This window comes from Pelobates fuscus, chromosome 3 (genome assembly GCF_036172605.1).
Source record: "Pelobates fuscus isolate aPelFus1 chromosome 3, aPelFus1.pri, whole genome shotgun sequence".
Lineage (NCBI taxonomy): Eukaryota > Metazoa > Chordata > Amphibia > Anura > Pelobatidae > Pelobates > Pelobates fuscus.
Genome location: NC_086319.1, coordinates 216,946,761 through 216,973,173, shown reverse-complemented (window position 1 = coordinate 216,973,173; position 26,413 = coordinate 216,946,761). Strand labels below are relative to the sequence as shown.

General features: G+C 43.0%; 1 protein-coding gene across 1 annotated transcript in view; it reads left to right on the top strand.

Moving 5' to 3' along the window:
- Positions 1–26,413, top strand: part of SLC2A13 (solute carrier family 2 member 13) — a 282,474-nt gene that overhangs the window by 62,548 nt on the left and 193,513 nt on the right. The window contains exon 3 of the mRNA XM_063448079.1: positions 16,068–16,276. Within this exon, the coding sequence (XP_063304149.1) occupies positions 16,068–16,276 (209 nt within the window). The remainder of the gene's footprint in view (positions 1–16,067; positions 16,277–26,413) is intronic.

Genomic DNA, 26,413 nt, shown 5'->3' with positions numbered 1-26,413 from the left:
ACAATCTAATCCTGGATTAAGCACACTCTTGATCACGCTAGAGCACTCACTCACCAAGCATTATCACCAAACACGGCTATCACTTACAATAGGGCTCTTAATATATTTAATAAATTCACAGCAGAGTTCGGTTTACAAGGTGACTTCTCTATTCAAACCATGGTGGCTTTTGCCTCTTTTTTCCACCTACACCTTAAACTATCTCACAACACCATTAAACTATATATCTCACGGGGGTCCAGCACCACAGCCTCACCTTTTTTTCCTAACAACACACCTTTCCTGTCTTCATACCCCGTCAAAAAGGTTTTGAAAGGAATATCAAAGGTTTCACCTCCACTCTCTACCATTAGATTACCTATAGATGGGCCTATCTTCAGGTCACTTAGCAATCTCCTTGACACAGCCCCATTCGACATCGGCACAAATACGGTGATCAAATCTGCTTTATATCTCGCTTTCTACGGTTTTCTCAGACCTAGAGAGTTCACCGTAATTTGTCAAGGAGATACGAAGCTAAGACTTAAAATATCACACCTCACTAAAATAGAGGATCACTACCAACTTTCGATCCCTACAACTAAAACCAACCGGTCACTACACCCTACTATAATTCCTCTCTTCCCTACTGATAATGCCTGGTGTCCGGTAAAAATACTAGACCACCTACGGTCAACTCTGCACGGTCACCTACTGGACTCTCCGCTCTTAACACTACAAGGGCACCCGTTAACCACAGCAAAATTGATGGTTCATATCAGAATTCTGTTATCTAAGCTCGGACACAACCCGATTGCATTCTCTAGGCACTCCTTCCGTATAGGAGCAGCCTCTAGCACTAACACACCGGTCCATATCATCAAGAGACTGGGGCGGTGGAAATCCTCCATATATACTGCATATATTCCACAGCCGGAGAAAGAGCTTCGCCAAGCTTTCAGCAACTTGGTTTTGTAAAAAATGCAATAAAGTGTGTATTTCTCGAATTTATCTTTTTGCCCTCTTTTATTTACAGGCCCACTCGTACGTTGGTTTCGGCACACCACAACCAACTTTGCTCACAGTTACTATCCATTACGTATTTAAATTCCGAGCACAAGTTAAAAGGCCTGAACTTGTGGAGGCCTGAATTTGTGGGAGGAGTAAGTCCCCTACTTAAACTCCCAGCCCCTACTCACCTCTGCCTTTCAGCTGATTGTTCCCACCCACCTACACCCTGTTATAATTACATTCTCCTTGGTGGGCCCTCTTTTATTTACAGGCCCACTCGTACGTTGGTTTCGGCACACCACAACCAACTTTGCTCACAGTTACTATCCATTACGTATTTAAATTCCGAGCACAAATAATGCATATATATGATTTCATTACAAGTGTACTTTGAGATATATACACACATCTCAAAATACTTATAATGAAATCATATATACCGTATTTATTCAAGTATAACGCGCATTTTTTTAAACCGATTTTTAATTTCAAATTAAGGGTGCGCGTTATACTCGAATAAATATACCTTCCAGGACCGCTGGGCTCATTACAAGCCCGGCGGTCCTGGGGGGGTGGCCAGCAAGCATTTACTCACCTCCGTGCAGCTCCTCCAGCTTCCCAGTGTAAATCTCGCTAGACCCGCGGCCAGCTCTGACGCTCTGACGTCGTCAGAGCTGGCCGCGGGTCTCGTGAGATGTACACTGGGAAGCTGGAGGAGCTGCACGGAGGTGAGTAAACGCTTGCTGCCCACCTCCCAGGACCGCCGGGCTTGTAATGAGCCTGGCGGTCGGTATTATCGAGCACCCACTCGAATATTTATTCGAGTATAACAAGCACCCTAATTTTAGATTAAAAATCTGTATAAAATTTTATACAGATTTTTAATCGAAAATTAGGGGTGCGTGTTATACTCGAATAAATACGGTATGTGTATTGTTTGTTATATATATATATATATATATATACCGTATTTATCGGCGTATAACACGCACAGGCGTATAACACGCACCTCATTTTTAGAAAGAAATTCCAGGAAATTTCCCCCCTCATCCCATAGTAATCCCCCCCCTCATCCCATAGTATTCCCCCCTCATCCCATAGTGTCCCCCCTTTCCATAGTATTCTCCCCCCTTTCCATAGTATTCTCCCCCCTCCCATAGTATTCCCCCCTCCTCCCATAGTATTCCCCCCCTCCTCCCATAGTATTCCCCCCCTCCTCCCATAGTATTCTCCCCCCTCCCCTCCCATAGTATTCTCCCCCCCTCCCCTCCCATAGTATTCTCCCCCCATCCCCTCCCATAGTATATAGTATTCTCCCCCCTCCCCTCCCATAGTATATAGTATTCTCCCCCCTCCCCTCCCATAGTATTCTCCCCCCCCTCCCCTCGTATTCTCCCCCCCCTCCCCTCCCATAGTATTCTCCCCCCCTCCCCTCCCATAGTATTCTCCCCCCTCCCCTCCCATAGTATATAGTATTCTCCCCCCTCCCCTCCCATAGTATTCTCCCCCCCCTCCCCTCGTATTCTCCCCCCCCTCCCCTCGTATTCTCCCCCCCCTCCCCTCCCATAGTATTCTCCCCCCCTCCCCTGCCATAGTATTCTCCCCCCCTCCCCTCCCATAGTATTCTCCCCCCCTCCCCTCCCATAGTATTCTCCCCCCCTCCCCTCCCATAGTATTCTCCCCCCCTCCCTTCCCATAGTATATAGTATTCTCCCCCCTCCCCTCCCATAGTATTCTCCCCCCCCTCCCCTCGTATTCTCCCCCCCTCCCCTCCCATAGTATTCTCCCCCCCTCCCCTCCCATAGTATTCTCCCCCCCTCCCCTCCCATAGTATTCCCCCCCTCCCCTCCCATAGTATTCTCCCCTCTCCCCTCCCATAGTATTCTCCCCCCTCCCCTCCCATAGTGTACTTTCCTCCCCCTCCCCTCCCATAGTGTACTTTCCTCCTCCTCCCCTCCCATAGTGTACTTCCCCTCCTCCCCTCCCATAGTGTACTTTCCTCCCCCTCCCCTCCCATAGTGTACTTTCCTCCCCCTCCCCTCCCCTCCCATAGTGTACTTTCCTCCCCTCCCATAATTACTTACCTGTCCTGAAGCGTGGGCCGGCTTCACACCGTGCACCGCGGAACAGGAACTTTAATTTAAGGTTCCGGTTTCCGGCGGGACTGAAAGGAAGTGTGCACACTATTGTGCACACTTCCTTTCAGTCCCGCCGGAAACCGGAACCTTAAATTAAAGTTCCTGTACCGCGGTGCGCGCTGTGAAGCCGGCCCACGCTTCAGGACAGGTAAGTAATTATGGGATATCGGCGTATAACACGCACCCACGATTTTTCCCCTATTTTCAGGGGAAAAAAGTGCGTGTTATACGCCGATAAATACGGTATATGCATAATATATTATACATATATAGGAAATAAAATATACACACTCGTATTATATAAAATATAAATTGGGGTAAAAAAACTAATTTATAAAAAAAAAAAAAAAAAAAAAAAGATGCTAACTTTGGCCAAAGTTTGTGACTTAAGTGGCTACTACAAAAGACTGGACATACCCCATTTTGAATACCCTGGGTTGTCTTCATTTGAAAATGGTATGCCATGATGGGGTTATTTTACATTCCTGGGCTGCTATACGTTCTCAAAGGCAACATAGGCCCAGCAAACCAATCTGGCAAATTTCAATGTGCAGACATGGAAAAGGGGAAAGCCCTACATTTGACCCCTGTAAGTTTGCAAAAACCCATAAAACCTGTACATTGGGGGCACTGTTGTACTCAGGATATGTTGCTGATCACATACTGGGGAGTTCTTAGGCAGTAACACATAACAGGAACTGAAAATCCATGCCTAAAGTAAAGTGTGAGAGAAAAATAACACAAAAAATGACTACCCAAAAGTTTGACAAAGATTGGTGGTACAATTAGTGCATGGAAAGTGTTAAAATACCACCATTTGAAATACCCTAGGGTTTCTACTTTTCAAAAATATATGGTCTGCTGGGGATAAATTACATTGGCCGGCTTCAAAAATGTCCCAAATAGGATATGGGTGTATGATGACTAGCTGTGAAAATTCCAAGGTGGAAAACTGGAATGCACACCCTCCATATAAGGTCTTTTAGCCCCCAGAGAACCTGACACACCTATACATGGGTGGTAGCACTGTACTCAGGAGATGTTGCTGAACACATATTGGGGTGTTTTTTTTTGGCAGTAACCCTTAAGGTTCTCCATACATGTATTCTTAAATTGCTATGTGTGTCAAAAAAATCTCCAGTTATTTTTTTTATTTTTTTTTAAGATTTGGCATAGATTGGTGGTAAAATGGTTGCATGAAAAGAGTCAAAATACCCCAAGTTTCCACCTTGGAATATCAGTTACATTGGCGCAACCGGGGATACTGCGTACTCTTGTGGATCAGAAATGCAACCCATTCATGCACCCTCATCTTGTGTCATATCTTGTTTTATTTCAAAATGTGCAACGTACCAAGACAAGCAACTCTGTTTCCCATACAATGCTTAGATTTCTGCCATACGCCACGGCATACTTATATCTGTACCATTGCACAACAAAATACAGAATGGCAAAAAGCAGGGGATGGGAGGACTGTTGGGACAGAGTGAGAAAGCCTACCATCCTTAACACGTTATGTTCTATACTGCTTTTCTTTTAATTCTGCTTTTTGCTCTTGGTCTTCAGTTCTATCGCCCTACTGAGAGATACTTTGACTTTTTGAGCCTAATCTCGAGTCATTTACTCGTTTCACAATATACATGTCAGGCATTTCATAGGTTCTGTAGCACAGGCCTATGTCTCCCCACCAACAAGCAGGTTCAAGCACTTACTAAACTGCAGCAACTTATAGCACTGCAGTAACCCATCACTAAAACTCAGCCTGTTATTGCTCAACTTGCTTCTAAAACAGGACACACACTCAAGCCAACGATAAGCCAGTATGCATATACGTGAACGCTGTTGTTTCGTAAGCTTATGTTACACCGTTATGATGTTGAACCACTAATTAAGTAAAATGTGCAAGTTGTACTCATGCCATATTCATATTATACTATGTTTCTAAAAAACACGCTTGAGAATGCTGTTGTGGCAATTCAAGCACTGCTGTACCTACATGCACAACAAAAATAAAGTACTAAAAAAAAAAAAAAAAAAAATACCCCAAGTTTAATACCATAGGTTTTTTTCTTTTAAAAAATATATACATGTGAAGGGTTATACAGGGATTCCTGACTGATATCAGTGTTACAATGTAACTTGCTTTAATTAAAAAAAAAAAAAAAAAAATGGTTTGGAAATAGCAAAGTGCTTTATAGTAAATTATATGATATGATGGAAATAATGGTATCTTTAGACCATTTTATGGCCAGAAAAAAACAGTATATAATGTGTGGGTACAGTAAATGAGTAAAAGGAAAATTACAGCTAAACACAAAGACCGCAGAAATGTCAAAGGAGCCCTGGTCCTTAATGGCAAGAAAATTGAAAAACGGTCTGGTCACAAAGGGGTTAAAGTAAGTTACATCTGAATGAAAATAAAACCATTTTGTTTTTATGCAGGCTCTGCCAGTCAGTCAGGGGAGGTGTGGCAAGGGCTGCATAAACAGAAACAAGTGATTTCATTCAGATGTACTAGGAATGGCAGATGGATCACTGTAGGATCTGGTAGACTTAGAGTTGTGGATAAAAGGCATATTGCACAGTCTGTTGCTCTACATAATTCATTTTCTGCACTTTCAGAGTGTAATGGTGTCAAGGAGACAGGCACTGGGGGTAGTGGTGTTGTGGAGAGAGGCACTGAGGCTAGTGGTGTTGTGGAGACCGGCTTGGAGACTATGGTGAGGCCTAATAGAAAGCAGTTGTTGTTGGGGGATTCCATCATAAGAGGTGTGGAGATGGTCAATGGTGGTCTTGTGAGGTGTCTTCCCGGAGCTACTGCTCACAGAGACAGGAGACGTATCTGTAATATTGTTAAGCGAGCAAAGCAGGAAAGGGAATTGGATGTACTTGTCCATCTAGGGACAAATGACTTGGCTTGCAATGAGGTTTCAGAGGTTAAGGAAGTTTTTAGTGTTTTTGCCAATGATAAACAGCTGGTTGCTTCCACACTGTCATTCTCTGAAGTTCTGCCCGTGCATAACACTCAGAACGACAGGCGGATGCGTATTAGGGACTTTAACTTGTGGCTTGGTGAATGGTGTCGGGAGCAAGGATTTGGCTTTATTTCTCATGGTAGCTCTGTTTGGAATGGAAATAAACTGTACAAAAAAGATGGTTTGCATCTTTCTCAAAAGGGAACAAATGTTCTCAGTGAGCAGTTCAGAGGTTTTGCTAGGATGTATTTAAACTAGGAGGGGGGGGGGGGGGTAAAAGGGTGATAAAACATCAATCCAATTGTCCCCCAAAACAAGGACAGAAGGTGCCTATAGCAAGTGTGTTAAAAAATGATAAGCTTAGAGTCATATCTACAAATGTTCGCAGTTTAGGGAACAAGATCCATGAACTTGTGGCAATAATGGCAACTGATAGTGTAGATTTAGTCGCTGTTACTAAGACATGGTATAATGAGAAAAATGACTGGGACAAAGCAATACCAGGGTACTCTTTATATAGAAAGGGGGAGGGGTGGCCCTGTATGTGAAGGATAGCATAAAATCTAGCCTAATAAAGGTTAGTGAGGCGAACATAGAGTCCGTTTGGGTTACGTTAGAATTTGGTAATCGCACAGTAACTCGTGTAGGTGTGATTTATAGGCCCCCAGGACAAATTAGTTAGAAGAAGAGTTAGATAATCTACTAGTTGAAGAAATAGCTAAAATTACAATGAAGGGGGAAGTTATCATCATGGGTGACTTTAATCTTCCTGATGTGAATTGGAAAACAAAAATAGCTACTTGTGCCAGGAGCACACATATTCTAAACTCCCTACTCTAAAACAAGTCGTTGAGGAGCCAACTTGTAAAGAGGCCATACTAAATTTAGTGTTAACAAAAGGAGATTTGGTATCCGATATTACTGTAGGTGAAAGTCAGTGTGGTTTAATATAGGAACAGTGACTGAGTCACAGCACACAAAAACAAAAGTTTTAGACTTTAGAAAACCAGACTTTTCTACAATTAGAATATGTGTAAAGGAGTCATTATCAGACTGGAGCAATTTAAATGGAGTCCAAGAGAAATGGGATTATTTAAAAGTTGCACTACTGAAGGCAACAGAAAATTGCATTAGACTTGTCAGTAAAAGCAAAAAAATCAAGAAACCACTGTGGTACTCCACAGATGTAGCCAAAATAGTAAAAAACAAAAAGTTAGCATTTAGTAATTTAAAAAAAAAAAAAAACCAGAGTGAGGAAGACAGAATGATCTATAAGATTAGGCAGAAAGAGGCTAAGCAAGTTATAAGAGCTTCCAAATCACACACAGAAGAGAAAATAGCACAGTCAGTAAAAAAAAGGACACATTTTTTAGATACATAAATGAGAAAAGTAAAACAAGAATTAGTTAGATTAAAAACAAAAGAAGGAAGGTATGTAGAAGAGGATAAAGGTCTAGCTGACTGCCTCAATTAATATTCTTGTTCGGTATTTACAGATGAAAATGAAGGAAAGGGACCTCAGTTAAGAAAAAGGATAAATGAGTTGTCTATTACATGTGAGTTTACAGAGAAAGAGGTTCTATTTCAACTGTCAAAAGTAAAGACAAATAAGTCAATTGGACCTGATGGAATACACCCAAAGCTATTAAAAGAGCTTAGTGGTGTACTAGCAAAACCATTAAAGGGACTCTCCAGGGAGGAGATTTTACTCGCCTCGTTCCAGCGCCGGGAGCCTCGTGAAGCCGCGCCCCCTATTTCGTCAAAATGACGAAATAGGCGGGCGCGAGCAGGGAGCAATCAGACGCCTCCATTTGGAAGCGTCATTGCTCCCTTGTGCGCATGCGCGGCTTCGCTGCACATGCGCACATACTTCAGAGGGCGGCATTCATGCCGCCCTCTGAAGTGCTGAGCGCACTACCGCGCATGCACGCGGTGTGCGCGGCCGCGAGCTGAGCTGAGTGACAGCTCAGCTCGCGGTTTTTGCCCGCCCCCTCCTCCGCTGACAGGCTGGAGAGAGAAGGCGCGCACACAGTGCCTTCTCTCTCCTGAACAAGTCAGACGTATTTTAATACGTCTGACGTGTACAGGGCCTTTTTAGGGCCCTGCGTGATAGGAAGTCCCTCTAGTGGCCGTCTGAGTGACGGCCACTGGAGGTATTCCTAACAATCAATGTAAACACTGTATTTTCTCTGAAAATACAGTGTTTACATTAGATTGCCTGCAGGGAGCTATAGATAATACCTGAACAACTACATTAAGCTGTAGTTGTTCAGGTGACTATAGTGTCCCTTTAACAGATTTATTTAACCAATCATTGATAACAGGAGTAGTCCCAGAAGATTGGAAGTTGGCAAATGTTGTGCCCATTCACAAGAAAGGTAATAGGGAGGAGTCGGGCAACTATAGGCCAGTAAGCCTTACTTCAGTAGTGGGGAAAGTGATGGAAACCATGTTAAAGGATAGGATTGTTGAACATCTTAAAACACATGGATTTCAAGATCAGAAACAACATGGGTTTACTTCAGGGAGATCATGCCAAACTAATCTTATTTACTTTTTTGATTGGTTAACTAAAATTATAGATCAGGGTGGTGCAGTATTGCTTACCTCGATTTCAGTAAGGCTTTTGACACTGTTGCACATAGAAGGCTTATCAATAAACTGCAATATTTAAGTTTGGATTCCAATATTGTTGAATGGGTAAGGCAGTGGCTGAGTGACAGGCAACAAAGAGTTGTAGTCAATAGAGTATATTTGAAGCTTGGGCTTGTCACCAGTGGGGTACCTCAGGGATCAGTACTTGGACCCATTCTCTTTAATATTTTTATTAGTGATATTGCAGAAGGTCTTGATGGTAAGGTGTGTCTTTTTGCGGATGATACTAAGATATGTAACAGGGTTGATGTTCCAGGAGGGACAAGCCAAATGGAAAATGATTTAGGTAAACTAGAAAAATGGTCAGAGTTGTTGCAACTGACATTTAATGTGGATAAGTGCAAGATAATGCATCTTGGACGTAAAAACCCAAGGGTAGAGTACAAAATATTTGATAGAGTCCTAACCTCAACATCTGAGGAAAGGGATTTAGGGGTGATTATTTCTGATGACTTAAAGGTAGGCAGACAATGTAATAGAGCAGCAGGAAATGCTAGCAGAATGCTTGGTTGTATAGGGAGAGGTATTAGCAGTAGAAAGAGGGAAGTGCTCATGCCATTGTACAGAACACTGGGGAGACCTCACTTGGAGTATTGTACGCAGTACTGGAGACCGTATCTTCAGAAGGATATTGATACCTTAGAGAGAGTTCAGAGAAGGGCTACTAAACTGGTTCATGGATTGCAGGATAAAACTTACCAGGAAAGGTTAAAGGATCTTAACATGTATAGCATGGAGGAAAGACGAGACAGAGGGGATATGATAGAAACATTTTAAATACATAAAGGGAATCAACACAGTAAAGGAGGAGACTATATTTAAAAGAAGAAAAACTACCACAACAAGAGACCATAGTCTTAAATTAGAGGGGCAAAGATTTTAAAATATCAGGAAGTATTACTTTACTGAGAGGGTAGTGGATGCATGGAATAGCCTTCCAGCTGAAGTGGTAGAGGTTAACACAGTAAAGGAGTTTAAGCATGCGTGGGATAGGCATAAGTCTATCCTAACTATAAGATTAGGCCAGGGACTAATGAAAGTATTTAAAAAAAATTGGGCAGACTAGATTGGCCGAATGGTTCTGATCTGCCGTCACATTCTATGTTTCTATGTAAATGGCAATGAATTATGCAGTGAAAGTTCATAGGCATGGTCTATACACTAAAACTGCTTCATTAAGCTAAAGTTATTTTGGTGGCCATAGTGTCCCTTTAAATCTTTGCCATTTTACTTCTGTTTGACAAGCTCCCATGAGCATTGGAAGGCATCTGACATTTTTAGCCTGTATCTATACTACTCTGAATTTTCCATGAGGACAGTTCGTCCTATCTTCTAGCTCTTTCTCTCGTTTTTTGTTTTAGTCAAAAACAAGAAGAAGCTTGGTTTTGATGGTGGCTCTCATTATGAAAAATACTACATTCTTCAGGAAATGGGATTCCCCATTTGTTTTCCTCCAAATGCGTTGGCTATTACCATGACCTTTTGCCTTAAAAGGCAGGCATGCTTATTTCTTGGCAACCAGTCACTCTACCAGACTGGTGCCTGCCACATGAGCCTTTCATCATAAGGCTTGTAAGGTTGTCTTTTAATCCTCATTTGCCAAAACATTTGACAAATTGTTATAATTTCAATGTTTTTGCATCCACAGACATTAGGTTTCTCAGGTAAGTTCTGTAGACATTCTCATTTACTTTCCCGTACTCCCTATCTGTGCTATGGTTTGTGTCTGTGCTGCTCAAATGTGCCTTATCCCATCTGTTATGCATTTTCTAAATTTCGACCATGCACAGGTAGATATTAATTTGTCAGTAAACATATATGTGATTTATGTAGCCTAATTACTAAACAAATGTATTGTTTTGAGCTACATTGCTGTGCGTTTAATTACTGTGAAACTAATTTTAAAACCTAGACATAAAGTAAAGAGGGCACAAAATATTTATGTACATATGGTGTGTTTCAATACTGAATGAAATCTTTCTCTGTTAATGTGCCATTCAAAAATGCATCTTTACTTTGTTTCTTTGCATAGCTTGAAAAGGTTTCAGAAAATTTTCAAAAGATGAAAGCTAATGTAAAAAAGGAAAAATATGATGCTTTTAAAATGATATGAAAAGCTTGTTAATGCTAGTCTTTTGCAATATCAATAGAACAATTTGGATCTTGCATGTATGTGGGCCATTACATACCACATTAAAGGTCTCTAAATTCGATTTTGTTTCTTTAATAAAAATGAAAGTTAAGAAACTGCAGAATCTTGCATGCCAATGCTGATATCTATTAAAATAGTCAATTTTTAGTGGTTAATACATTGCGATACATTAAGCTGTGTGAAAAATGGACTGCAACGCTCTGCATACTCATCAGCCCAAACTAACTTATTCGAAATAGTTGAATTGAATATAATTTCACATTATGCCATTTTGGAATATAGTTGTAAATTTCCTTATCTTTTCACTGTGCTAACGATTTATCATCTCTAATGCTCCAATAGTTTCTTGCAATCTGACCACATCTTCTTGATGGACTGTATAGATCACTTGGGACTCCTCAACTTTTCATGGCATCCTTTACCTGCTTCCACATTGCACATTTACATTTCCTTTAATCTTTCAAAAGACTTGTGTGGAGGATAGATGGTGAATGGTATATATGTTACTCTCCTTTATGTCCACACATAGATCTCAAGCAACAGCTCAGATATTTCTCCTCCCTCCATCTTTGTTAGAATTCCCTCTCCATAGTCTTCCCTGAGAATTTTCTTTTTCCACTGCTCAGCTCTTCCTGCCTACCATCCTACTCATTTAAAATAATATTCCAAGCACCATAGCTATTAAAGCATGCTGTAGTAGTTGTGGTGTAAGGAGTGTACTGGCGCCTCCCATACCATTTTGTAAGTAGTCAAAACATTTAAAAATAGTTTGACTTCTTTCCTTAGGTCCACCGCTATATGTTCCTGGAGATAATTGAGTTTAATGCAGTGCTTAACTCAATTATCTCCCACGCATAGGGGAGGGATTGACCTATTTTGTATGGGCTTGTCCTGGACCTGAGAGCCAATGTAATTGTGCATATGTTTTTACTGTAGTCTACTCTAAGGTCCACGGGTAGTGCCCCTTGCATGGGGACTGTCAAAAAAGGCCAGTTGTGGCTACCATTAAAGAGACTTGTTTTACCCATCATGAAGTCTAAGCTCATGTTTGGCGGATTGGAGAGCTATATTCACACTCTGGGGATTGCTATAATCACCATACTCCCTTGGATCACATCACTTGCTCCTAAAAGAGCAGCGTGCTTCGCTCTCTGGACTAGGAGAGGTCAACCCACTAGAAGCTGGATCCTGGTCTTTGGTCGAGGGTGGGTGGAGGATAGCGAGACCTCAACCAAGCTGCTGAGGTTTGTGGGGTTTATGGTGGTTATGGTTTTCTGGTGCAGTGCTTATGGTGCTTGCAAGTACTAGGAAGCAGCGATTGACGAAGGTATCTAGTCGGGGGGGCAGGCGGTCCATCACAGCTTCTGAGGCCATTGTTACCATATCTGTGTATGATGTAACACCCTTGAGATAAGAAGCTTATAATTGTTGTAGGGCTCAATTGTGAAGAGGAAAAATGGCCTCTATAGATGCAGCTAAAAGGCCCACTTTTTTCAGCAGTTGTTTGAGAGAGAGTTGAAAGGTTGTTAATGTTAGTTTGATTTTCTTCCTGATATTGTCCAGTTTTGCCACCGGAAGGTGTAGGGTTTGAAGGGTAGAATCTACAATAAGACCAAGAAATTTGATTCATTGTGTGGGCCTGTTCCCCACTACCAATTGGGAAGAATGGAGATTGTGAAGACTTACCTTAAGGTCGTGGTTGTGAAGGAGCACCTGTTGGGCCACAAGCAACCCAGGGTCGAGCATGTTGTGGGAAGAAGGTTGGTGTAGTGCATTGTTCGAAGAAACTGGCTTAGCCAGTATAGGAGCCTTGGTTCTGTCAAGACGGCTCCTGGATCTTCCGGTCCCAGCAAAATATCGAGGGTTAAATGCCTTGCGCTTGTTGGATTGCACTTTATCTAAGGCAGTAAATCTGTGGACAAAGGAGCCCAATTATTTTACAAAGTTGTCACTAAACAGAAAACCTTTTGCCTGTGTGCCTGGCTTGTTCAGAGCCATATTTTCAAGTTTGGGCTCAATCTTGAGCAAGATCGATTTGCGGCATACTGCGGCAACCGCAGTGTTGGCATTGCCAAATAAACAGATCACTCTCTGGGTCCAACAACTTAAGGTGGCGTGATCTAATTCTAGATCATCCTATCTGTGTCCCCTGAGGCCTCATGATCTACCTCAATCTTTGTAGGTTTAACGGGAAGTGTATCCTGCATGGGATTAACCTCCTTTCTCCATAAGTAGTTTCATTATTGGGATCTGAAAGATCCTCAGAATCGTCCATATAGGTCTCAGAAAACTGCTCCTCAATATCACTGACCTCAGAGTCCAGTTGGGCTTTTGCCCTTTTCCAAAGTCTAGCCACGTCAAGGCAAGCCTCAATAGGTGAGTTCCTACCCTAGCCATTAGATATGCTGATATCAGCCAAGAATCTCCAGTGAGACAGGAAGGGGTATTTTATAAACCCTTTCACATTTAACCCTTTATAGGGCTTCTACACATACAATAAACTTTGCTGGTATCAGAAAAAATGTAAACCTCTCTAATGAGACCCATTAGAGATGTTTACACTTTGTCTGATACAAGCAAAGTTTATCAGCATATCTAATGGCTAGTGTAGGAACTCGCCTATTGAGACTTGCCTTGACGTGGCAGGTGAGCTTATACATTCAAATGGCCATTGGAATAAAACTAAAGAGCCTCCATTTTGTTTAAATGTACATGGGGATTTAGGCCAGTGCGCAGGTAACGTTCTCTATGTTTTACTTTTAAGCTAACATTTAACAATTGCTATTTCTAATAATATAGTCTTGTCCATTTACAGTAGTCACGTACTTCATTTTTAACCCTTTCAAAAATACTCACAGTAGTGAAAAAATGGCAATTGTAGTAAGAAAACACAAAAGCCATCCGGCCGCCACTATAACTAAACCCCAACTCAGAGTTAAAACAGTTGTGGGCAGAGCCAGAGAATAAAACATGGGGTAAAAAATGGCTTATGCGAATGTTGCTGCGAACTGTGAAAAGAAAGACTAATGTTGAATGCGTTCGGGAAACACGAAAGTAAAGGCAAACAGTATTATGACCTTCACAGTTAAAATGCCATACATAACTTAAAATTTCTTAATTTCTCAAAATGTTTTAAATTGTATTTATATTAAATTGTTTCATATATAAATATTTGATGTGGAATAAAAGCCCTGTTTCTCCTGAAGAAAATTATATAAAATAGATTTGGGTGCACTTAATATGAAAAATGTAATTATATTTGAACAGACTTCTAGTGAACATTCCAGGTTTTGATTAGAATTTGTACAATTGCCTCCGTCTTTAAGGGGTTAACTTGATTGAAATGTGTGAACATTTTATTAGTTATGTAAAATTTCTTAAAACTTTGTAGTAATTGAACCCAGTTTGAAGCACAAATTTGCAACAAGCTAGGAAAAAAAAAATCCTTCTTGACCTCAGTATGGCAGTCAGATTTATCCTTGGATCAAGCAGTTATTACCCTACATTGAAATATTATTTCCTTGAATATTCTGTTTTTGCAAGTATGCATCTAGTAGCTGTTTGAACATCTGTATGGACTCTGATAAAACCACTTCTTCAGGCAGAGAATTCCACATCCTTATTGTTCTTACAATAAAAAAACCTTTCCTTTGCCTTAGACGAAATCTTCTTTCTTCCAGTCTAAACGCATTACCTCGTGTCCTACGTAAAGTCCAGTTTGTGAATAGATTTCCACACAATGGTTTCTATTGGCTCAGAATATATTTGTATTATGTTATCATATCCCCTCTAAGGCGATGTTTTTCTAAACTAAATAGGTTTAAATTTGTTAACCTTTCTTCATAGCTGATACGTTCCATTCCTTTTATTAATTTTGTAGCCCGCCTCTGCACTTTTTCTCGTGCCATAATATCCTCCTTTAGAACAGGTGTCCAAAATTGCACAACATATTCATGTGGTCTTACCAGTGATTTATAAAGAGGCAAAATTATATTCTCGTCCCGAGAATGAATGCCCTTTTACATGCTTGACAATACCTTACTGGCCTTGGCCACTGCTGATTGACAATGCACATTGTTGCATAGTTTGTTGTCTATAACAATTCCCAAGTCCTTTTCGTGTGTTGTTATCCCTAATTCACTTTCATTGAGGGTATACATTGCTTGTGTATTCTTTACGCTGAAGTGCATCACTTTGCATTTTTCAACATTAAATTTCATCTGCCATTTGAGTGCCCAGTCCTCCAGTCTATCTAAATCCCTCTGCATCAAAGTAATATCTTGCTCACATTGTATTATTTTACAGAGTTTTGTGTCATCTGCAAACACTGAAACATGACTTTCAATGCTGTCTTCAAGATCATTTATAAAAATGTTAAATAGAAGGGGTCACAGAACAGACCCCTGAGGGACACCACTTGCCACCTCTGTCCAGCTTGAAATTTTACTAACACCCCCGTTTCAGTTTTTAGTGTGCCTATACTTTCATTTTTGTTTTTTTTAGAATTTATGTACTTAAGAAATGCTTTGGGGTTGGTTTTGCTCTCTTTAGATATCATTTTTTCATTTTGAAGTTTAGCAAGTCTAATTGCCTTTTTGCACGCATTATTTGCTTCCTTATATTTTTTATAAGATGCATCTGATTTGGCCGATTTAAATGCTTTAAATGCCCTTTTCTTATTTTTAATCTCTTGTTTTACTTCTCTACTAAGCCACATTGGATTTAATTTGTTTCTTTTATATTTATTTCCCAATGGTACATACTGAGAAATGTACCTTTCTAATATTTGTTGGAAGATGATCCACTTATCCATTTATTCAAATATGTGAATACCAATCAAAATGCAACACATAATGCAGTTGTTTTCTAACCAGGCCTCATGGCCAACCAACAATCCAGGATTTATGTATTTCCTCTTTTTATTCCAGTGGAGATAACTGACAATTCCTTGACTGTTGATGGGCAATGAGGACTGGTTTGAGAACCACTGACAAAATGCATTCTACTTTTATTACCAACATAATAAACATCATTTTGAACAAGTTAGTCTGAAAATGAATAGAATATGTTACTTTACTCAAAATAATGGCATACAGGAGCAATTAAAATATTATACAGTTATACAGTTTTTTTTCTATCTTTTTGTTTTTCTTACAGGTATATGTTTGGACTGTCTGCTGTTCCTGCCATACTCCAGTTTCTTGGTTTTCTTTTCCTTCCAGAAAGTCCACGCTGGCTAATTCAAAAAGGCCAAACACAAAAGGCTAGAAGAGTCTTGTCTCAAATCCGTGGGAACCAAAACATAGATGAAGAATATGATGGTATCAAAAATAGTATTGATGAAGAGGAGAAGGAAACTGGAGCAGGTAATGGATCTAGTATTTCCCCTCTATATCTTTTGTATTACCACATGACCTCAAATACCAACTTTAGAAATATTATAGGGGTCGAACATACCTCATCAGCCTGAATTCAATTTTCTGATGGTTTTTAGCTAGATTCTGGACACCTCTCTTCCTCTCACACTCATGATGTCATATACAAACAGGTCGAACCAGGACTTAAAGTTGTATGCAAACTGAGCCTATGCTAGATCAGGATATTTTGCTTTTTATTGCTCTGAGAAAAGTATTTAATATGGTGTGGAGGAGCCCACTGTATTGAACACACCTGTTTCCATGCAGCTCTGTACTAGCGGTACGAATTATGTATAGCTGTATGTGCTTTAGTATTTTCAGGCAGAGGTGTAACCTCGGGTTCCTGCTGCAAAAAATGCCCTGGGCCCCCCATATGTCTACCCCCACCCTCCCTTCATACGTCTACCCTCCCATACGTTCCCCTTCCCCTACACACACACTTGCAGACAAACAGATACACATGCAGACATATACACACACATACATACAGACACACAGACAGAGACACACACACATACATACAAACAGACACACATACAAAATGTTTTAGTTACCCTCCTGTTTCCTACCTTTTAATTGCAATAGGGTGGCTTTCCCTGAGGGCCAGTGGCTCAGCTTGATGTTCCCACTCTGACTCCCTTCTCTCCTTCCTCCCGCGTGTCTCTCTCTGATTGCTGGGAGTAGGTGACCCTGGCTGTCACTTCCTCACATCTGTAATGTCATCACGGGGGGGTCAGGTCACACTGTTAAATCGCCGCAGCGCTGACCGGGCCCCCTGGAAATACATTGCCATCAGGTGGCCCTAGCAGCGTTGGCCACCCGTTGGGCCCCATCAATGCGGCCACCACCAGACACACAAGAAGAGATCATACTAAAAGTAATTAATTTTACTTTTTAAATATAATGGATATTATAAGGTTCCATTGTATAAGAGAAGGTGAAACATAGGACAGATACGTGTCAAAAGATACTTTATGGCCCAAAGAGGAGGCTGGCTGTCTGCGAAAAAGAACCAAAATCTTTTGAAGAATGACAGGTCTCTAATGAATGGGTATCCATAAAGATATGACTTATGATGTCAAACGCATCACGAAATTCAATTAAGCCCTTTTTAAAAAAATGGTAGTTGGAATTCCTGATGAGAATCTCTTTTGGTGTTACATCGCCATCTGTTGACCAAAGTCTAGATTATAACCTGTAGAAAAGATACGCCCACCTGACTCTATTGGTCACTTTAAATTAGTGACGTAAACAAAGTTTAGAGAAGCTTTTCCTTTAAAAACTGAGGCTAGCCGAAGTTGGGTTAAGTCTGAGATCTGAAGCAAGGAGAAAAGAGGTCTTTGGTCTTTGATCACCCACCAAAAGCTGGACACCCCTAACTTGCTATATCTTTTCCAACTAATTCTGCAACTTTGAAAAACATTAACATTCTTTTACAACTGAAACTATAAGAATGTGTAATAATCAGAACTCTGATAACTTTTCTATTTTCACAATTCTTTACTCATACTTGCTTACACCATTCACTGAATATATCTCCAGGCATAAAGAATTTCTGCCAAGAAAGCTGGTAAATATGCTGGTTTTATTTAATTTTACTGAAAGCAGAAATATACCTGGATAAACGCTGATCAGATTTCTAAATTAGGAATCCTAATTAGCTTAGGAAATATATGGTTATACATTCCATTACTGCAGGTGGAATAAATTAGCAATATATTTACTGATAATTTGCCAAGTTCAGCATATCAAGCTATTATCCAGAGATATTGACTTATCTGAATTTAGGGATAATTAATCTTTAATCAGGAAAGTTAATAATCTGAAATTTCAAATCTGGTAGCATTATTCTTTGGTTACTGGATGGGATAAATAGTTAATTAACTTATTTGTGTGAGAAATATTGTCTCTCTTAGCTGCAATATTAATGGTATTCTTCCTTTGAGAATTGTAGCCAGCAGTGAGTGAAAAACAGTTGTGTGATGCTGGGATGTGTTCCGTCTAAAGGAATGTCTAGCTAATTTCAAAGAAAGTGTTCTGTAGTAATTCTTGTTGAAATTTGCATCTATGTGAATATGTTGCTACTGAAATATCTAATTGTGTCTAGGAATCGACCGATTATCAGCTCCCGTGTCAGAATCTTGCGAGTCCGGCGGCCTTCAGGGCCAATGCTCCGCATGGCACGCAGGCCACAGGAGTTAGACAGGGGAGCTGCTGGGAAGGGAATTAAGTGTTGCTGGGCCCCCTATGCAGAGTCCATGCCACTGGACCACCAGGGAATACGGGAAAATTTTTTTAAAAAATGTAATTTTTAAAAAATTGTATAAAAAAATAACTTCCCCCTCACCCCGACGCCCCCCATTTTACACACATTACATACACTGCATTCATTATATACTCACTACACAAACACACTCTGCATTCATTATATACACACACTCTGCATTCACTATGCACACACACTCTGCATTCACTATGCACACACTACACACACTGCATTCATTATATACACACTACACAAACACACACACTCTGCATTCATTATATACACACTACACACACACACTCTGCATTCATTATATACACACTACACACACACACACTCTGCATTCATTATATACACACTACACACACACACACACTCTGCATTCATTATATACACACTACACACACACACTCTGCATTCATTATATACACACTACACAAACACACACACTCTGCATTCATTATATACACACTACACACACACACACACACACTCTGCATTCATTATATACACACTACACAAACACACACACTCTGCATTCATTATATACACACTACACAAACACACACACTCTGCATTCATTATATACACACTACACAAACACACTGCATTCACTATGCCCACACTACACACACACTGCATTCACTATGCACACACTACACACACACTGCATTCACTATGCACACACTGCGCGCACACTGCATTCACTGTGCACACACTGCGCGCGCACTGCATTCACTGTGCACACACTGCGCGCGCACTGCATTCACTGTGCACACACTGCGCGCGCGCACTGCATTTACTATGCACACACTGCGCGCGCAATGCATTTACTATGCACACACTGCGCGCGCAATGCATTTACTATGCACACACTGCGCGCGCACTGCATTCACCATGCACACACTGCGCGCGCGCACTGCATTCACCATGCACACACTGCGCGCGCGCACTGCATTCACCATGCACACACTGCGCGCGCGCACTGCATTCACCATGCACACACTGCGCGCGCGCACTGCATTCACCATGCACACACTGCGCGCGCGCACTGCATTCACCATGCACACACTGCGCGCGCGCACTGCATTCACCATGCACACACTGCGCGCGCGCACTGCATTCACCATGCACACACTGCGCGCGCGCACTGCATTCACCATGCACACACTGCGCGCGCGCACTGCATTCACCATGCACACACTGCGCGCGCGCACTGCATTCACCATGCACACACTGCGCGCGCACTGCATTCACCATGCACACACTGCGCGCGCGCACTGCATTCACCATGCACACACTGCGCGCGCGCACTGCATTCACCATGCACACACTGCGCGCGCGCACTGCATTCACCATGCACACACTGCGCGCGCGCACTGCATTCACCATGCACACACTGCGCGCGCGCACTGCATTCACTATGCACACACTGCGCGCGCGCACTGCATTCACTATGCACACACTGCGCGCGCGCACTGCATTCACTATGCACACACTGCGCGCGCGCACTGCATTCACTATGCACACACTGCGCGCGCGCACTGCATTCACTATGCACACACTGCGCGCGCGCACTGCATTCACTATGCACACACTGCGCGCGCGCACTGCATTCACTATGCAAACACTGCGCGCGCGCACTGCGCAAACACTGCATTCACTATGCACACACTGCGCAAACACTGCATTCACTATGCACACACTGCGCAAACACTGCATTCACTATGCACACACTGCGCAAACACTGCATTCACTATGCACACACTGCGCAAACACTGCATTCACTATGCACACACTGCGCAAACACTGCATTCACTATGCACACACTGCGCAAACACTGCAAACACTGCATTCACTATGCACACACTGCATTCACTATGCGCACACTGCACACACTGCATTCACTATGCGCACACTACACACACTGCATTCACTATGCGCACACTACACACACTGCATTCACTATGCGCACACTACACACACTGCATTCACTATGCGCACACTACACACACTGCATTCACTATGCGCACACTACACACACTGCATTCACTATGCGCACACTACACACACTGCATTCACTATGCGCACACACTGCATTCACTATGCGCACACACTGCATTCACTATGCACACACACTGCATCCACTAGACAAACACACTGCATCCACTAGACAAACACACTGCATCCACTAGACAAACACACTGCATCCACTAGACAAACACACTGCATCCACTAGACAAACACACTGCATCCACTAGACAAACACACTGCATCCACTAGACAAACACACTGCATCCACTAGACAAACACACTGCATCCACTAGACAAACACACTGCATCCACTAGACAAACACACTGCATCCACTAGACAAACACACTGCATCCACTAGACAAACACACTGCATCCACTAGACAAACACACTGCATCCACTAGACAAACACACTGCATCCACTAGACAAACACACTGCATCCACTAGACAAACACACTGCATCCACTAGACAAACACACTGCATCCACTAGACAAACACACTGCATCCACTAGACAAACACACTGCATCCACTAGACAAACACACTGCATCCACTAGACAAACACACTGCATCCACTAGACAAACACACTGCATCCACTAGACAAACACACTGCATCCACTAGACAAACACACTGCATCCACTAGACAAACACACTGCATCCACTAGGCAAACACACTGCATCCACTAGGCAAACACACTGCATCCACTAGGCAAACACACTGCATCCACTAGGCAAACATACACTGCATCCACTAGGCAAACATACACTGCATCCACTAGGCAAACATACACTGCATCCACTAGGCAAACATACACTGCATCCACTACACACACACACATTCTTGAAAATATAAAAAATTCTGACTGGCATGTATATTTTGTGCATTTACCTTAATAAAAAAAAAAAAGATATGCAAAAAAATAAATAAACATGTTCAGTTAACAGTAGATTTGTGTAGAAATAGTTTATTTTTTCAAAACAATAAATGTACAGAATATCGTTATCGGCTATCGGACTTAACGTTCATAGATTATGTGCTCCAAAAAAATCAATATCGGTCGATCCCTAATTGTATCAGAACTGTTGCCATATTGTATACTTATGTTATACCTAAATATTCACAGATTATTGTCACACGTTACATATTATTATTATTTGCCACAGTAAATTATATTTTTATAATAGTTTGTGATTGTGTGAAATACAAATTATCTGATAAAACAAACTCCAGGGTCTATAAGAGTTAAAATAGTGGGTAACTCTTCGCTTTAAATCAATAAAAATGATAAAAATAATAAAAATGATTAAATTATTTTGATAAATTTATTTTTCACCCCATAAATATCCTCACAGGATCTTATTTGCAGGAACATTGGTACCTGCAACTGGGAATGAACAATCAGATATACCAGAGTAGGAGGTAGTTAAGCATGTTGCCTGGTGGGAGGCAGGGGAAGAGCTTGGATAGGTTATTAGGTAAATACCCAAGGCATTTATTTATAGATTTTCAATTTCTACTGCAATTACCTTGTGAGTTGATATGTGTTTGTATTCGTGTTAGTATTGATAATTAGTGTGTGTTTAGCTAGTTATTTGAGTAAGTATTACAACTATTGAGTGGGATAGCATGCTAAATGTGAGCTAAATGAACTTATGGTCTTGACTAGAAGTGCACAATTAAACATTTTTAACTCTAATTTAGCAAACTTGCAGTCAGATACAAATGTGAATGATTTTTTAAAGAGCGAATTTTCAGTTTTTCTCATAAAGGCAGAATCTTTATGAACATTTCATATAGAAAATCAAAAAATGAGACAATTGTTGATACTTCCACTACCATGTTCTGCCATTTCCCACAAGCTGTGCCTTATGCTGATAGGATCTGGATTATCTTTTGTTGCGTGGAAATGTGTAGGATTTTCCAGAAATCCTGTATTTATGCTAAAGATGCGATCCCTGGTAAGTGGGGTTTTGTATGTGTGGCGGAACAGACCTCGCCACGTGTTCTTGGAGGGGGCTGCTTGCCCGCCTCCTACCTTCTGACTATGGCCCTATTTGTGCCCTGTGACAAAACTGGAGATTGTGCACAAATATGACTATTGTCCATATTTCTTATGATTCCCTTCGTTTGTTGCACTGTTCCCCGTGTATTTCATCTGTTGGTTCGGCTGGATAGACTACCAGACAAACTGTGGAGTTACTGGGTTGCCCCCATTTCATGTATCAGAGGCACATGGTGAGAACAATGGATGGCGGCCATTTTAACTCAGACACCGGTTTGACTTTTCTACACTGTGCCATCTCGCCGGTACTACTGAATGGATATGGGTGAATTTTGGCTATGTGGTATACCCCATATTTTTTATGGGGTTATTGCATGTTTTGGGGTCCTTGTGATATGTTTTATAATACTGTATTTTTTTGCCTGTGATAATTAAGTTAGTCTATTGTCTTGAGATAATTGTATCACAGGCAGAGGGGAGGATTTCTGATGTAATGAATGGGAGTGTTAGCTGTGTTGTAATGTGTTGATTGGTTGTTCTTCAAAACCCTGTGGGCAGTACTATGAATGTGAATAAAAGAGGCTGTATGTGCCAGTACAGTCAGTTCTACTTCATCCTCATTTTGGAGTGCCGCCTCTTATTGGGGGAATCTGCTACAAGGGATTGCTATGCTTGTCACACTCCCTTGCTGAATCACTACTAAGCTCTTGTAAGAGCTTATTCCTGTCCTGCTCTCTGAAGAAGTCCACAGTGGTTATGGTGTCGGCTGGAGTGCTTGGAGCCCTCAGGATCGCTAGGAGCATCCAGGGCCGGCGCCACCTGTAAGGCGACCTAGGCAGCCGCCTAGGGCGCAACTTACCAGGGGGCGCCGGATCCCTGTCCCCGCTGCGCCGCCTGAGCGCTTTAACAAGCCCCAGGCGGCGCAGCACTGCTGCATGGAGGGCGGCCGGGTTTGTGACCGGCAGGAGCGAAGCGCAGAGCGCTCCCTCCTGCTGGTCTCTCCATGTAGCGTGGCCGGGCGGCGCGGAACGCGGGGCAGGAACCTCTGTTTCCTGTACCCGGCCGCCGGCGGAATGACAGGAAGTGCTCACTCGGTGAACATTTCCGGTCATTCCGCCGGCGGCCGGTACAGGAAACAGAGGTTCCTGTCCCGCGTTCCGCGCCGCCCGGCCACGCTACATGGGCAGGAGGGGGGGTTATAAGGACCACTAAGGGGGGGTTATAAGGACCACTAAGGGGGGGGGGGTTATAAGGACCACTAAGGGGGGGGGTTATAAGGACCACTAAGGGGGGGGGGGTTATAAGGACCACTAAGGGGGGGGGTTATAAGGACCACTAAGGGGGGGGGTTATAAGGACCACTAAGGGGGGGGGGTTATAAGGACCACTAAGGGAGGGGGGGTTATAAGGACCACTAAGGGAGGGGGGGGTATAAGGACCACTAAGGGAGGGGGGGGGTATAAGGACCACTAAGGGAGGGGGGGTATAAGGACCACTAAGGGAGGGGGGGTATAAGGACCACTAAGGGAGGGGCGGGGTATAAGGACCACTAAGGGAGGGAGGGGGGGATAAGGACCACTATGGGAGGGAGGGGGGGATAAGGACCACTATGGGAGGGAGGGGATAAGGACCACTATGGGAGGGAAAGGGGGGATAAGGACCACTATGGGATGGAAGGGGGGGATAAGGACCACTATGGGAGGGAAGGGGGGGATAAGGACCACTATGAGAGGGAAGGGGGGGATAAGGACCACTATGGGAGGGAGGGGGGGATAAGGACCACTATGGGAGGGAGGGGGGGATAAGGACCACTATGGGAGGGAAGGGAGGGATAGGGACCACTATGGGAGGGAGGGGGGGGATAAGGACCACTATGGGAGGGAGGGGGGATAAGGACCACTATGGGAGGGAGGGGGGGGATAAGGACCACTATGGGAGGGAGGGGGGATAAGGACCACTAGGGGAGGGAGGGAGGGGGGATAAGGACCACTAGGGGAGGGAGGGAGGGGGGATAAGGACCACTAGGGGAGGGAGAGAGGGGGGATAAGGACCACTAGGGGAGGGAGGGAGGGGGGATAAGGACCACTAGGGGAGGGAGGGAGGGGGGATAAGGACCACTAGGGGAGGGAGGGAGGGGGGATAAGGACCACTAAGGGGGGAAGGACCACCAAAGGGGGGTAAGGAGGGAGGACTACTAAGGAGAGGGGAGGAGGGTTATTACCACAAAGGGGGTGGGGGGAGTAGGGGAAGGTCTACTAAGGAGTTTGGGAGAGGGAGGACCACTAAGGGGGGAGTGAAGACCACCAAGGGGGACTGCAGAGGGACAGGTGGCCAAGAGAGAGCACTAAGTGACAGAAGGGGAGAACACGGAGGGACAGAAGGGAAGGGGAAATCAATAATTGAGGGGAGAGCACTATGAATTTTTTTTTAAAAAAAAAGAAAGAGCTGTTCCCCTCCCAGTCCCTATCCTACCCCACAAACCCTCTTTTACACTACACACATACACAATGCATCCCCCCCCACACACACAGAAACATACAATGCATTCCTACTCACACACAGACACACCCGAAACACACAATGCATCCCTTACGTTCTCTTACATAATTAATGCACCCCTTACAGACACACACTGCATTCAATTACATACACAGAAACAAACCTTGCACCCCTTACACACACACACACACACACACACACACACACACCCAGAAACATACAATGCATTCCTTACACGCAAACACACACTACATCCCTTACACAAATTGCACACGTAAAACATCCCCAACTCATGGATGGGCCATGTAGGTGGATTTATGGGTGGGCATTGTAGGCGTATGCCCCCTGGGGGCCCAGACCTTGAGCTGTGTAAGGGGCCCTAAAAAATGGAGCTGCTTCCTGTTCGTTAATTGTTGTGAGCACTGTTAAAAACAGTCTCCAGAGAGCCTCTTCTACACCAGACCTGTGGAGCCAGACTGAGCCCATCATCAGCCTCTTGTCCTCATCTGGTGGTAAGTAGGCAATCCAATATATTATTAGTGGCACTAATCTCTAATTTACCTCACATTAAATGGATACTATAGTCACCAGAAGCACTACAGCATAATGTAGTGGTTCTGGTGTCTATAGCCTGTGCCTGTAGGCTTTTTAATGTAAACACACTGTCTTTTCAGATAAGACACTTTGTGAAGACTGGTGTTGGCCCATATGGCAGAGCATATGGGCGGGGCATTGTGATGTCACATGGTAGATATCAAATGAATACCTCTGTGAATCGGCTTGTATCTTTATAACTGCTTTATAGCAGCTGTTCAGCCGCTTCTCCTGCTCGTGTCCCACTGATTAGAGGTTTTCAGTGCTGAGGGTTGTCGCTTCTTGTAGCAGCTTTGTGGCAACTTGTAGCAGCTTTGATGCAGCTTTAAAAAAAAAAAAAGACCTTCAGCTGCTCAGCCGCATAGCAGAATCTGTTTCGCTGCCTTCAAATTTTTCCGCTCCGTTCTGCCTGGCGTCCTCGCTGCCTCCCTCGCTTCGTTGCCCCACTTCCTGGTCCGTAAAGGCGCGCGTGCGCACCTACGTCACGATCCACCCGCCCATCGCCGATACTGAATCTTGGTCACATGGTGGGCTGGACATATGGGGGGGCGGCAAAATTTTTTTTGCCTAGGGCGGCAAAAATCCTTGCACCGGCCCTGGGAGCATCCTTTAACGGAGGTACCCAGTCGGGGTGCCAGGTGATCCGTTACAGTATGAATTAGCAATCTACTACCTAAAAGTTGTGTAGT